A 12,867-nucleotide genomic window follows, 5' to 3' on the forward strand; every position below is an offset into this window, starting at 1 on the left:
AGAGATTCTTTTGAATACAATGGGGAAACTAGCAATCGATGAAAACTGCTACTTTCAAGAAGAAGCCTGTTATCATCATTATTGTTAGAATGACAGGTATATTACTACTAGAGTTATTTTTTAAAAGGGTCGCATGTTTAATATCTAATTAGGGTCTGGGTCGTGAAAGATGCCGTTGATGTGAAAGGGTCGTAGACTAACGGAAGACCGTTAACAAAACGTTAGCTGACTTTATTGTTTTGCATGACACCTTGACTACACGTTGACAGTTTATGTATTTTCAAAAGCTGCATCTCTCAAGTCCTTTTCCATCTTCTTCCCTCTATTCCATTTCTTATTTATTGTCGTTGAAGCTATTGGTGGTTGGACTCGGTGATATGGCGATATTTCACAGCTTCAGGAATTAATCATTCTTAAGTGTGAAACTAACAACTAATTCCTTCTCCTGTTTATTGGTTTAAGTTCTATACCGGCATCACCATCTTTTTCAAATTCCTCTAAACGACTTGGTATGCTAAGAAGATTCTCGGCGGTGGTAAGACTTCTTTTCTAATTTCGTCATTGTCCCCATTTATGCCTGTTTGGATTTTGATTAATTTTTGTTGAATTATGAATCTGTATATGTTTCAATTCATTGATTCAGGCAAGTCTTAATTTGCGGAATCACTTTTGACTTCATTCTGAAAATAATAACTACCCATATCGTGGTTTATATTTTTCCTCCGAGATATCAATTTTGGATATGAGCGTGTAGAATTTCTTCTACTTGAACTTTTATAAGCAGTCAAGATGTTCGACGAAATGTTTCTGTATATTTTTCCGGTTAAGTTTTTAACTGGGGACAAGATATGATGTGATTTACCTATTTCATAAGGGCATTTGCATCAACTACAACTTCCACGACCCGGAACCTAATTATGCACTAAACATCCGACCCTTCTACAAAATATCTCTTACTACTACTGGATCAAAATGTTAAGGCCTTTGTGCGTAGACAATGTGATTTGAGTTGTATTTTATGTTGGTATAGGTAGTGGTGGAAAACAACATTTATGAACCGATTGGTTTGTTATACAAGAGGGCCAAACAAACTAGGATATGTTGTTAATCTCGATCCAGCAGTTATGACAATTCCATACGGTGTCAATATTGATATAAGAGATGCTGTCAAGCACAAAGAAGTCATGAAACAGTATAATCTTGGTCTCAATGGAGGGATTTTGACATTGCTTAACTTGTTTGCAACTAAATTCGATGAGGTATACTATGCTATGATGAAATTTAGATATGGGGTTTTCACTGTGGTACTTCTGTTGTACGATGTTTTTGGCTTATTTACAGTGTTGTGGTTTTTTGTTTTCTTCTTCAGGTTGTATCCGAGAAACGTGCTGATCAGCTAGATTATGTACTTGTGGATACTCCTGGTCAGATTGAAATATTCACTTGGTCAGCTTCAGGATGGATTATTACCGAAGCTTTTGCTTCCACTTTCCCCACTGTGATTGCCTATGTAGTTGATACACCTCGTTCATCAAGCCCAGTTACATTCATGAGTAATATGATTTATGCCTGTAGCATACTCTACAAGACCTGATTGCCTTTGGTTTTGGCCTTTAACGAGACTGATGTGGCTCAGCATGAGTTTAATTTGGAGGTAAGTTTTCCGTCTGGGAAAAATCTTTGATTCCTATGGTTTGGTTCTTCTCATCTTCGCATGCTTTGTTTGTCTCTATCTCGACTATTGAACTTTACTATACTGTTCTGTTTTATGCCCCACATATAATTTTGAATACTTTAATGCAAGTTCGTAATGCCCTCTCTCAACGAACTATGAGAACTTGCATTTAATAAGGGACCATTGTTAACAGCGAATTCCAGATTACCTCCCACTTGTCTCATGCAAGTAAATACTTATCGCGATTAAGTCGATAAACAACTTCTTGAGTTCTCTTTCATGAGATCCTTATGATTTGTCCTTGGCAGTTGATTAGATGCTTAGAGAAAAACATCTGCAAAAAGACGCGATGGTTCTGAAGATAATTTTTATCTTAGTCTCGTGATTTTGGAACCCATAGCCACATGTCTCTTTGCTTGATGCCTGGTTTCTTATGCTTGCAAGCCCTTTAGTTCTATTATCTGGATAAGAGTTACTGAAGGTATTGTTTCTTGGTCAAGACCTTGAGGGGTTTTTCTCGATCGAGTTACTGCAGTAGTTGAAAAGTGGCAATGCATCTTGCTTTGCTATTGTTTGCCTTTTCTGCTTTGTTCTTTGCAGCTTATGTGACTTTTGTTGCCAAGTATATAATTGGTCGTCCTGTTTTTCTTACAATACTAGAATCTTACTAGAATATTGATGTCATGTGAATAGTGGATGAAAGATTGTGAGGTATTTCAAGCGGCACTGGGTTCTGACAACTCGTATACGTCAACCTTAACAAGAAGCCTCTCACTTGTCCTGGACGAATTCTACAACAATCTCACCCAGTCGTTGTATCTGCAATTACTGGAGCTGGTATGGATGCGTTCTTTAAGATCATAGATGCAAGTGCTGATGAGTACATGGAGACCTACAAGTAATGCTTCTTTTACTTAACCCTAATGTGAATTGGTTTCTCGTAAATACTATTTAGGCTGCTCATATCAATTTTTGTTTTTGTTTTTATCTTGTGTTGGTTTCAGGAATGATCTTGACAAGAGACGGGAAGAGAAGCAATGGTTGGAAGAGGAACACAGACACCGGAATATGGATAAGCTAAGGAAGAACATGGAAAAATCTGGTGGAGAATCTGGTTCTGAGTACTGGGTTGAAGGACGAACCAAGCACTAGCAAGAGCATGATGAACGAAGACGAAGACGAGGAAGTTGAAGATTGGGAAGATGACTTTGGTACGGTTACTGATGATGAGGTGATGATGATTATGAAGAAGTTGGGAACTTCAACTTTTAGATCTTGGCAGAGCATCGTTCTCGGGTACACTTTTTCTTTTTCCCTTCATAACTAGTAAAACAGTATTATAGCCAGATTGCACCCATCTTGGTAGTATATTGGCATGGGTGTTATATCATATGTGTCTTTTAACTGGATATCAAGAACTGCTTTTGAAAAAAAAGAGTTTGTTTAGGCGAGTTCTAGCCAGCTACTCTTTTATGTTTCAAGACTTCTTTGAGAGTGTTGCAGACTCTCTTGTCCTTGAAACAACCTGATAATTATTCCCCTGTTGAGCTACTAGGAATAACAAATCCTACTACAAGTTGCTTTGTTTTATCTGTGCCAATTTAGATCGCTATGCTGATAATGTGGTGGTTGGACATTTTGTGGGCCCACCTTTTCTTCAAGTGAGATGATTTTCGGACTTTGATTCCGTGTACGCTTTTTGATTGGTGGGTTTATAGTTTAGAAGGTAGTATTTTTCACTTACAAAAATCATAAAAGACTTCATTCGTTTCTATAAAAAAGCGACATGATTTTGACATCTGCTAGTAGTCTGGTTGACACCCAAAAACCTTGTCACTGCGGTTTCAGTACTAGACTACTAGTCCGATAATTGTTCAAGAAGTTACAGAATCATTATTATCATTATTGCATAACTGACTACAGTAATTAGGCATGAAATTCCTTTTTAATATTCACCACTATCTGAAGACATGAGATTGTCTTCTGCTCTATGAACACCCAAAAACCTTGTCACTGCGGTTTCAGCACTAGTCCGATAATTGTTCAAGAAGTTACAGAACCATATTTATCATTATTCCATAGCTGACTACAGTAGTTATTACAATTTCTTCTTTATCCATTGGATATTTGGATGCAAATGTTTTTCATAGGTTTTATTGCAGAACCTCTTCTACATTTTGCCATGCTTCTATCCACTGCATGTATTGTATTTATCGATGTTGTACACACATTTTGTGGGAGATGTGAGCATTAGACTAGATAGACTAGATTACAGTTTAAGGTTGCTTTAGAGGGATTAATAAGAGGTGCAGTGCTAGAAATCATGTGATTTTCTGGTATACATTTTTTTATTGTTGAAGTACATATTATGGAGTCTAGGGAACGTAAAACTTCTTACTATTATGCTAATTTGTATCAGTTTTATTATGGTTCTGAACTCAAATCTTTTGCTTCCCTGCTGCATAATAGTAGCTCTTGAAAGTTCCTTCTTTAGTCTATGGATATGGTTTCTGATAGGCCATCTCTAAATTTGCCAGTTTTGACATTGAAAATATCTGATTCTCGACTCTTATTCCTTTTTCAAAACCGGTTGCCTGTCTGATTGGCTAAGGCTCCCAGTTACCTTAAGTCTTACCCATTAACCACATTTGAGTTAATAGTTTGGTTTGATCTTCTGATTCTAACTTAAATCTAACTTAAAACATGGCCCAAACAAATATCAAGAGGACCTACTAGTATGTGATTTGTGGGAAATCAGATAAGTGTGTCAATTACTTCCCAACCATCCACATGATTTGTATTCAAAATGTGCCATACGTTATATGTTGCTTTTAATTGACTTTATGATCCACTGAAATGGTGCGATAAATTGAATTTGAATCAGCGTTATCTTTGTTATAATTTTAATTTTTTATGGTGTGGAGTGTTGTTTCTCTATTTTTTTCAAGTATGACGCTTATGATGTTGGAGTTACTTTTAGGGTTTCAAGATACTCCTGTGCTGGTTGTAGTGTTACATATTGAATTTGCTTCCGTTTTCTCTTGGCAGTATTTGTAACACAGGCTTACAAGCTATTCCACTGCCTTCAAGGAGCTGCCAACAGGTATTTTTCGAATTGCACCCAACCTATTTCAGTTTCATGATATGCAGCTAGCGTAGATTTGAAAGTATTATCTGCATGACCCTTGCTAATTTCAGTTCCTCTATATGCTATGGTTTCTTAAAGAGTGCATCAGTTTAAGCTTCCTTGATGCAGACCTTTCTGCTATTGGTATATGTTGTTCTTAGTTCTCACTACTCTTTGTGGATGCAGGTTGTTGATCCAAGCATTAGGGCTGAGGTTTGGGATTTATTCTTGGAGTGTAAGCATTTTTAGCCCTTGTTGTTCTTTGCTGTTCATTTCAAGATGGCGCTTATAATAAGAATTTTGTTTGTGCTTTGATTCATCACAACCATCCATATGGTCCAATTGTTGGTTGTGATGCTGCTAGATCAAAAATGCTCTAGCAGCACGGGATCAAAATATTTTTCCTCATAATAGATTCTTTGTCCTGCTATTAGAAAAAGGATATAATATTACAAGGGTAGTAGATTCTTTGGCTTGAACTATGATTCTCAAAATAATTGGTATAGAATTTAGGTTTGATATATGATATCATGTCAATGCATAGGATGTGGCCAGATTTGCCAACTATAAGTTGTCTAACTCTCTACCTCATCGTTCATGGTATGAGCTCAATTTATTGTGCCATTTCTTTACTGTCAAATGGAGTGGTGGTCCAAGAATTATGATTGGACTTCGTACAAATATAGAATAGGTGAATTCCTTTGCCACAATTGGAAACGGAAATATATGAACCTACTACCCAGTAAAACAGCACGTGAATACTAGAATAAGGGGTTCCGTCTTTGAATATTAATCTTCCACATTTGGCCGGTTAGTATCACTTCATATGTTGTTAGCTTAAGTTTAATGTCAAGTTTCTTGTGAGTTTCACAAGAATTAGTCCAAGTTTCCAAGAACTAAGTTGTATGCAAAGCAAAGAATTTGATATGTTCTTGCCGTCCTTGTTGTTATCTTTATGACCTGAGTTTTTTATCTCACTTTAACTGGTTTGATGCTATTTGAACTGATACATACACAATGTAGTTCCTCTCATTATTTTGCTAGATTACCTGAATCCATGACAGTCAAGTAGGATTCAACTTAATGAAGTCGTTTGTGGAATGTTATCCCTGACCTTTGTAGAATCAGTGAGGTAGGTCTATGTAAAAGAGTACATTTAGTAGGCATGGCTCTGATTGTTTTTCATTGCAAATAAAAGATGATCCGAAAATTGTCTAATTGTTGTTGTTTGTTATACGACTCTCTCGTCAAGGAATTTCTGAGGGTGTCATCTCTAGTTAAGTTTTACGAATGTTGCTATACATGAACAAAAACACCAAACAAGAAGTTAATGAAATACATGATTAAGCTGTACAAATGTTGTTAGCTTCTCTTTTTGTTTTATTTATATTTATAGCCAATACTTCCATGTGGGGATAATACTGCTTGGTGTGTACTGTCAACATCACTTTTCTATTATCATCTCTTTTTTCATTTTTCTGCTACTAGGTCGCTTGCATATATTCAGATCTTTTCATCTTATTTAACATTTTAGTTGATGTGTGTTGGGTATTTCAGCTTCATGATGACAGGGCATACTTACCAATCTAGCGGGTGATAAATCAGTTGGTCATAGCCAGATTGTTGATGGTGACAAGACAATGATTTAACTTCATATTCCTCATTGGGTGTAACATCAGGAAGAGATAGTGGAAGTGTACGTATATGCCTCCGTCAGCAAGGTTGGGCACACTTGGGGCACCTGTTGTTAGTTCATTGCCGCTTTTTCCAGTAGTGGAGCTGTGGTACTGAAAGGTGAAACTTTCCCATCGTTGCAAGCTACTTTTTCCTGTCTGCGTCTGGTGTTAGTGAGAAACAACATGATGTCTCACAGCATATGCAGAAGCAAAGAGTGACAGAGGAAGCATTTAATCAGCAGAAGATTAGTCCTTCCGTTATAGAGGTGATTTCTTCCCTCAAAAGCTTAGTCTGAAAGACACCATTCTCCTTGTCAAAAATTACTTCCTCTTGGTACTGAGTCCGACGCAATTGAGTCGAATCGAGTGGAACCATCTAGCAAAGGAATCGCCACTAATTTGTTTTTGTTGATTTTGAATTATTATTATGCCTCTTCTTATTCTTGTCAGTGCTTGTACTGAATTACTCTTGTTATTTACATTGATGCAAAGCGTTTGATTGGGAGAAAGCTCTAGGATCCATCAGTTCTAGCTGATATGAAGCTATGGCCTTACAAGGTTATAGCTGGACCAGGTGAAAAACCCATGATAGTTGTCACGTACTAAGGAGAAGAGAAACAATTTTCAGCAGAGGAAATCTCTTCTATGGTTCTTATCAAGATGCGTGAGATTGCAGAAGCTTCCCTTGGTTCTTCTATAAAGAATGCGATTGTGACTGTCCCTGCATACTTCAATGACTCACAGCGTCAAGCTACAAAGGATGCTGGTGTTACTGCTGGTGTGAAGGTGCTGCGAATTATCAATGAACCAACTGCTGCTGCAATTGCTTATGGTCTTGATAAGAAAGCGCCGAGTACCGGGGAAAAGAATGTTCTAGTTTTCGATTTTGGTAGTGGTACATTTGATGTTTCATTATTGACTATGGAAGAAGGTATTTTTGAAGTGAAGGCTACTGCTGGAGAGGAGAAGATTTTGATAACAGGTCACTTTGTGCAAAGAGTGTAAGAGGAAGAACAAAAACGATATCAGTGGAAATCCTAGAGCATTAAGAAGATTGAGGAGAGCTTGTGAGAGGGCGATGAGGACCCTTGCTTCTAGTGCCTAGACTACATTTGAATTTGATTTTCTCTATGAGGATGTAGATTTCTGCATGTCTGTTACTTGTGCTAGATTCGAAGAGATGAACATGGACTTGTTCAGGAAGTGTATGGAGCCTGTTGAGAAGTGTTTGAGGGATGCTAAGATGGACAAGAACAGTGTTCATGATGATTTTCTAGTCGGTGCATTAACTAGGACCCCTGTAATGCAGCAGTTGTTGTAGGAGTTCTTTAATGGTAAAGAACTCTGCAAGAGTATTAATCCCGATGAAGCTGTGGCTTACGGAGCAGCTGTGCAGGCTGCGATTTTGAGTGGTGAGGTTAATCAGAACTTGAATCAAATTTTGCTGTTGGATGTTGCTCCTCTGTCCCATGGGATGGAGACAGCAGGAGGGGTAATGACTACATTGATTCCAAGAAACACTCAATTCCCACCAAGAAGGTGCAAGTTTTCTCTACCTACACAGACAACCAACTTGGAGTGTTAATTCAGGTGTACGAAGGCGAGAGGGAAAGAACCAGGAATAACTACTTGCTATATTCGAGTTGTCTGGAATTCCCCCTGCTCCTCGTGGTGTTCCTCAGATCACTGTTTCTTCGACATTGATGCAAATGGTATTTTGAATGTTTCTGCTGAGGATAAAACTAGAGACCAGAAGAACAAGATCACAATCACAATTGATAAAGGAAGGTTGTCGAAGGAGGAAATTGAGAAGATGGTGCAGGAAGCAGAAAAGTACAAGACGGAGGATGAACAACACAAGCAGAAAGTTGAGTCGAAGAATGCTTTGAAGAACTATGCTTACAATATGAGGAATACAATCAAGGACGAGAAGGTTGCTGGGAAGTTAGCAGCAGCTGACAAGGATGCTATTGAATCTGCCATTCGGTGGCTTGATACCAACGAGCTTGCAGAGGCGGATGAATCTGATGACAGGATGAAAGAGCTTGAGAGTCTTTGCAACCACATTATTGCTAAGATGTATCAAGATAGTGCTGAGCCTGACATGGGTGGTGCTGGTAGGTGCAGGACCTAAGAAGATTGGGGAAGTTGATTAAGTGGAACTTGGCGGAGGAGGGATATGACCAACTGCTTGGAGGTCTGAAGTTGGAGGGATTTACTACTTTCGATCAGTTTAATTTACTTTTTAAGTTTTATTTCTCTAAGAAAATGATGGTACAGTCTAGCTTAGATTTTAACGCCAGATTGATACTGATAAGACTGTTAAAGACTTGTCATCAATCATGTGATTTTTGTTAATGCTGACTGAGAGTAAACTTAAACAGGTTCCAGAGCATTTCTAATCCATAATGTCACTTCCTGTTGCTGATATTCTTAGCTTAATTCTGGAAGTGTCACTCGTATCATTACAGGAGATCTTCTGGTTTCCTCTTTTTCCAAGTTCTGGTAAAGAATAAATATAAGGAAAAATTGCAAAACAGTCATACTATTAAGACCCGATTTACAAAGTAGTCATACTGTTACAAACTATTAATAAAATGATCATACTTCCGTCAAATAGAGAGTTAAGTGGTGACTCACAGTTAAATATGATAATGAAATTACCTACATATCCTTCCATACATAACTTCAAATTCTACTTTCATTATAGTTTTTTGACTGTGGTGGTGCTATTTATAAGTGGTGTGCCACCGCTTACATATCGTTACATCGCATTCAGGTTCGTTAGAACGCATTCAGCCAAAGGGTTCATCGCTTCCCTTCTGGGGTTTAGTGAAGATTCTTAAGCTTCCACCACCACCACCGCTTCATCACCACCACATCAACCAATTTATTAAATAAAGAGGGTATATGGGAAAAGTTAACACCGTTTTATTCAAAAATGTTAAATCGGATGGAAGTGTGACCATTTTGTAATCGAAATACAAAAATATGGTCATTTTGTGAACGAATTACAAAAAGTATGAACATTCTGTAATTGGCCCTAAATTTAAACAACAGAGAGAATCAGAGACCATGCCAAGAACATTGAATCACAGACTAGCCTTTAAAAAATAGAACACTATTTTACAGTAAAAGGTGGTGCCCTTTTGGCTATTGCACCTATGGAAAAATGAAATGTACAAACTGGCACAACTCTGACAACAGTCTGGTTTTCCAGGAGCCAGAGAACTGAGGGAGATTGCAAAAAATCATTATGTACTTGCTTAGCTTACACTATTCCCATCAGTATTACCCTTTCTGTGATTCATTGTTTCATCTCCGAAAACTTCTTCAATCATGTTGAATGTAGATAGGAAATCGGCATCAGCTTCAAAACTATCCAAATACCCAACATCCCAAACTTTAGAGTCACAGGAACTAAATACATATCCATGCTCAAGAGAGGCATTATTAAACCGCTCATCAAAACTACACTGCAGATAATCCTCCCCGCGGTTATTATGTGCCTGATTCGGTCTTTTCCTCATATCAGTTTGACCGCAGAAGACCTCCTCTTTGCTGGCTTGACACTCAAACGACAAACAAGAGTCATCCTGTATATCAAAATCTTCACCACTGCTCTGCGAATTCTTAGATGAGGTATGGAATTTAGGACCAAAACTGCAATAGTGCTCATCAGCAGTACTTACATCATCCCCTGTATCCCCATCATTGTCGTCATCACCCTCGTTATTATCGTAAGAGACGGGATCTTCTTGCGGAGACTCTACTGCAGAGTCTCCGTATTCCTCTGCGGTTCTTATCTCATCTTCCTCTTCATCACTTCCTTCCCACTCATCATTGTCACTGTCTATTTCCAGAGAGTCTGATCTGTTTTGCTCAGCGCGTTGACGAAGCATAAACACATTAAAGTAATAACTGACAAGTTCCATCTTTGTTCGGGATGGGAAGACTGCTGACAGACGATCCCAGAAGCTCTTACCAGACGATGCAGAATATGTGAACACTACCTCATGAAAGACCCGCTCTTCCTGTTCAATCCATTTCGTAGCCACCACCTCTCCCATTTCATAGAACCCTAGTTCCGCAAATGTCTCGGGCCCAAGAGTCGCTCTAAGCCTGTCCCTGGACTCTGTGATATGTTTCCTTACACATCTTACAGAACCCCAATCTGGGCAGCTGCAATCATCTTTAACATATCCAACAGAGTTGGTATTGCCTGCATCTTCTGTGGGCATTGGAATCACACAGTTTCCCATGAATTTTCCACTGTTCTCATCGACACTTGATGTTGGTCCCCAGGCTGGAATATCTGCCTGATAATTTGATCCAATAGAAACTAGTTTCCGAGGACCATAAGCCAAATAGGATAAACACATTTCATCGTCCTGAGCTGCTGCCTCTGACCTATGGGTGAGCCACAAACTAGAAAGGCTGCCAGAAGCACCTATCTCACCGTCCATGTACCCACAAGCTGGGAGATCCAAATCTATGTCACTTACATTCCTTTTAGTGAAGCTTACATCACCTTCATTAATCAGGTCAATTAACAAAACAGAATATTATTAAATACATACAAGATGCTATATATCCGATGGTGAAAATAAATCCACCTCTTTTAACATTCAGAAAAAAAAAACAGCGGAAATCGGACATCTGCCGTAAAAACATTACACATTGAATACTTAGACATTCTTCTCAACTGATAGACCCCTACATTTCTTTACCTGAAGTCTGAGAATCCGAAGAAGTATCGGCATAAGGAGCAACATCTATAAATGATGGGAGTTGGTAACAATTGTCAGAATGTCTTGGATGCTTAGAAGCAACCCTGTAATCCTCCTCATCTCCAAAAGGCCTCTTGTAAGCCATAATCACCTTACTACGCAAACAATGAAGAATTACATGAGTGCGAAGTAAAGAATGGCAATAGAAGACATAGTCCCCCCAAATCTTTCACCTTTTAACTGAGATAGACATCACCAATAATACAATATGGCCAAAGATATTCCAAATATTATCAACTCTAGATACGAAGTAACGCGAGGTAAAAGTGTTCCGTGGGTATGAACGACAACAAAAAATGCGCACACGTGAGACCAACCATTGCATAATGATTCGTCCAATTTATTCTTATTCAATTGATTTTCCATTAAGTCTACTACCATGGAAATTTGCTATAAAGAATCAGCTTAAATGAAAAAATTAAACTGCATTATGCTTCTCAGACCAAAAACACTCTCACATTTGACCACAAGCTGGAATAAATATTTATCCAGCTGGGTAGCAATATAACAGTAGCTGCCCACAAATGCACTCATCAATTTGCATGATACATGAAACTACACAATTCAAACATAACCCTATACAGCATTTTACTGCAAGAACACAAATAAAAGAGGACGCATTTGCTCGCCCCCGATTACTAAGAACACTAACTTACACCAATTTTCATTTTACAAATTCAAATCAAGCATGCAATTAATAAGACCGTATAAGAACATGTTAAAAATAAATAAATAAAAATAATAATGAGGTCATTATATGAAAGTATGAGAAATTAAATTTCTTTTTACCTCGGATAATATTCGAGGAGTTGATTATTTCTAAGATGAGGGGAATGATTGACCTAAATCAATTTAGGGGAAAAAACCCTAATACGATGTTTCAAAGGGAAACCCTAATTTTCTTTGAAAAAAAAGGAAGGGTCAACGAACCCTAAAATTACGAAGAAAACCTAATTAACCCTAACGGGATCGATCGATCAAAAAAATAAAATTGAACAAAAATAATCAAATAAATTAGATCCAATCGGTGAAAAAGAGGTATTTTCAATCGAAGAAATCAGATTCGATTAAACAAAATTGGGGTATTCCAAATCGATCGATCTGAGAAAAAAAAAACTAAATATCTCCGAAACCCTAATCGCGAGATAAGATTAGATGATTCAGATTTAGGAAAAGCTAAAAATCAAAGAAGAAGAAGAGGAAAGAATTCAGATTTAGGAAAAAAAATTGGGGATCTGAAAGAGGAAAAAGAAAAAAAAGACGCAAAAGGGTAAAAGGCTAGGGTTTGTCTGGTAACCGGGCGGAGTTTCAAAGATGACGGCTGGGCTGGGTTTATGATATGACCACTGACCGGACATCCAATTCTATTTTTGTACTTGAAAAATTTCCGCACGTTCGTGAATTCCTATTCTTGGGTTTGATCGTTTATTGCCACGTCTATTGATGATATCGTAGAGATTTGGAGCCGACACGTGTACCAGGTAGAGTAATTTTTGCATTTTTTCCTTCTTTGGCCTTCAACGTTGTTTTTTTTTTTTTTGTTCAAATTAATGTAGTAGTACGTTGTTGGAGCTTAGCTTGTTAGGCTTCCAACTAGTT

General features: G+C 37.9%; 2 protein-coding genes and 1 pseudogene across 3 annotated transcripts; 2 read left to right on the top strand and 1 right to left on the bottom strand.

Moving 5' to 3' along the window:
- The first annotated feature begins 342 nt into the window (after positions 1 to 342).
- On the top strand, positions 343 to 8,906 carry LOC113300194 (annotated as a pseudogene).
- LOC113296436 (GPN-loop GTPase QQT2-like) lies at positions 1,125 to 2,827 on the top strand. The gene is made up of 5 exons (XM_026544741.1): positions 1,125 to 1,259; positions 1,370 to 1,553; positions 2,276 to 2,316; positions 2,440 to 2,573; positions 2,680 to 2,827. Exons 1-5 carry the CDS (start codon positions 1,125 to 1,127, stop codon positions 2,825 to 2,827), a joined length of 642 nt encoding a protein of 213 aa, XP_026400526.1.
- A 635-nt stretch (positions 8,907 to 9,541) lies between the features above and the next one.
- Positions 9,542 to 12,589, bottom strand: LOC113300195. Of its 2 annotated transcripts, XM_026549394.1 has the most exons (3): positions 12,058 to 12,589; positions 11,209 to 11,363; positions 9,542 to 11,009 (listed from the first exon to the last, which is right to left on the bottom strand). In XM_026549394.1, the coding sequence occupies exons 2-3, from the start codon at positions 11,351 to 11,353 to the stop codon at positions 9,745 to 9,747; spliced, it is 1,410 nt and encodes a 469-aa protein (XP_026405179.1). In that variant the 5' UTR covers positions 11,354 to 11,363; positions 12,058 to 12,589; the 3' UTR covers positions 9,542 to 9,744. The 2 variants fall into 2 exon arrangements, with proteins under 2 accessions (XP_026405179.1, XP_026405180.1); XM_026549395.1 differs by lacking the exon at positions 12,058 to 12,589 and having other exon boundaries at positions 11,209 to 12,047.
- Positions 12,590 to 12,867: the final 278 nt, after the last annotated feature.

The sequence above is a fragment of the Papaver somniferum genome, chromosome 7, assembly GCF_003573695.1.
Source record: "Papaver somniferum cultivar HN1 chromosome 7, ASM357369v1, whole genome shotgun sequence".
NCBI lineage: Eukaryota > Viridiplantae > Streptophyta > Magnoliopsida > Ranunculales > Papaveraceae > Papaver > Papaver somniferum.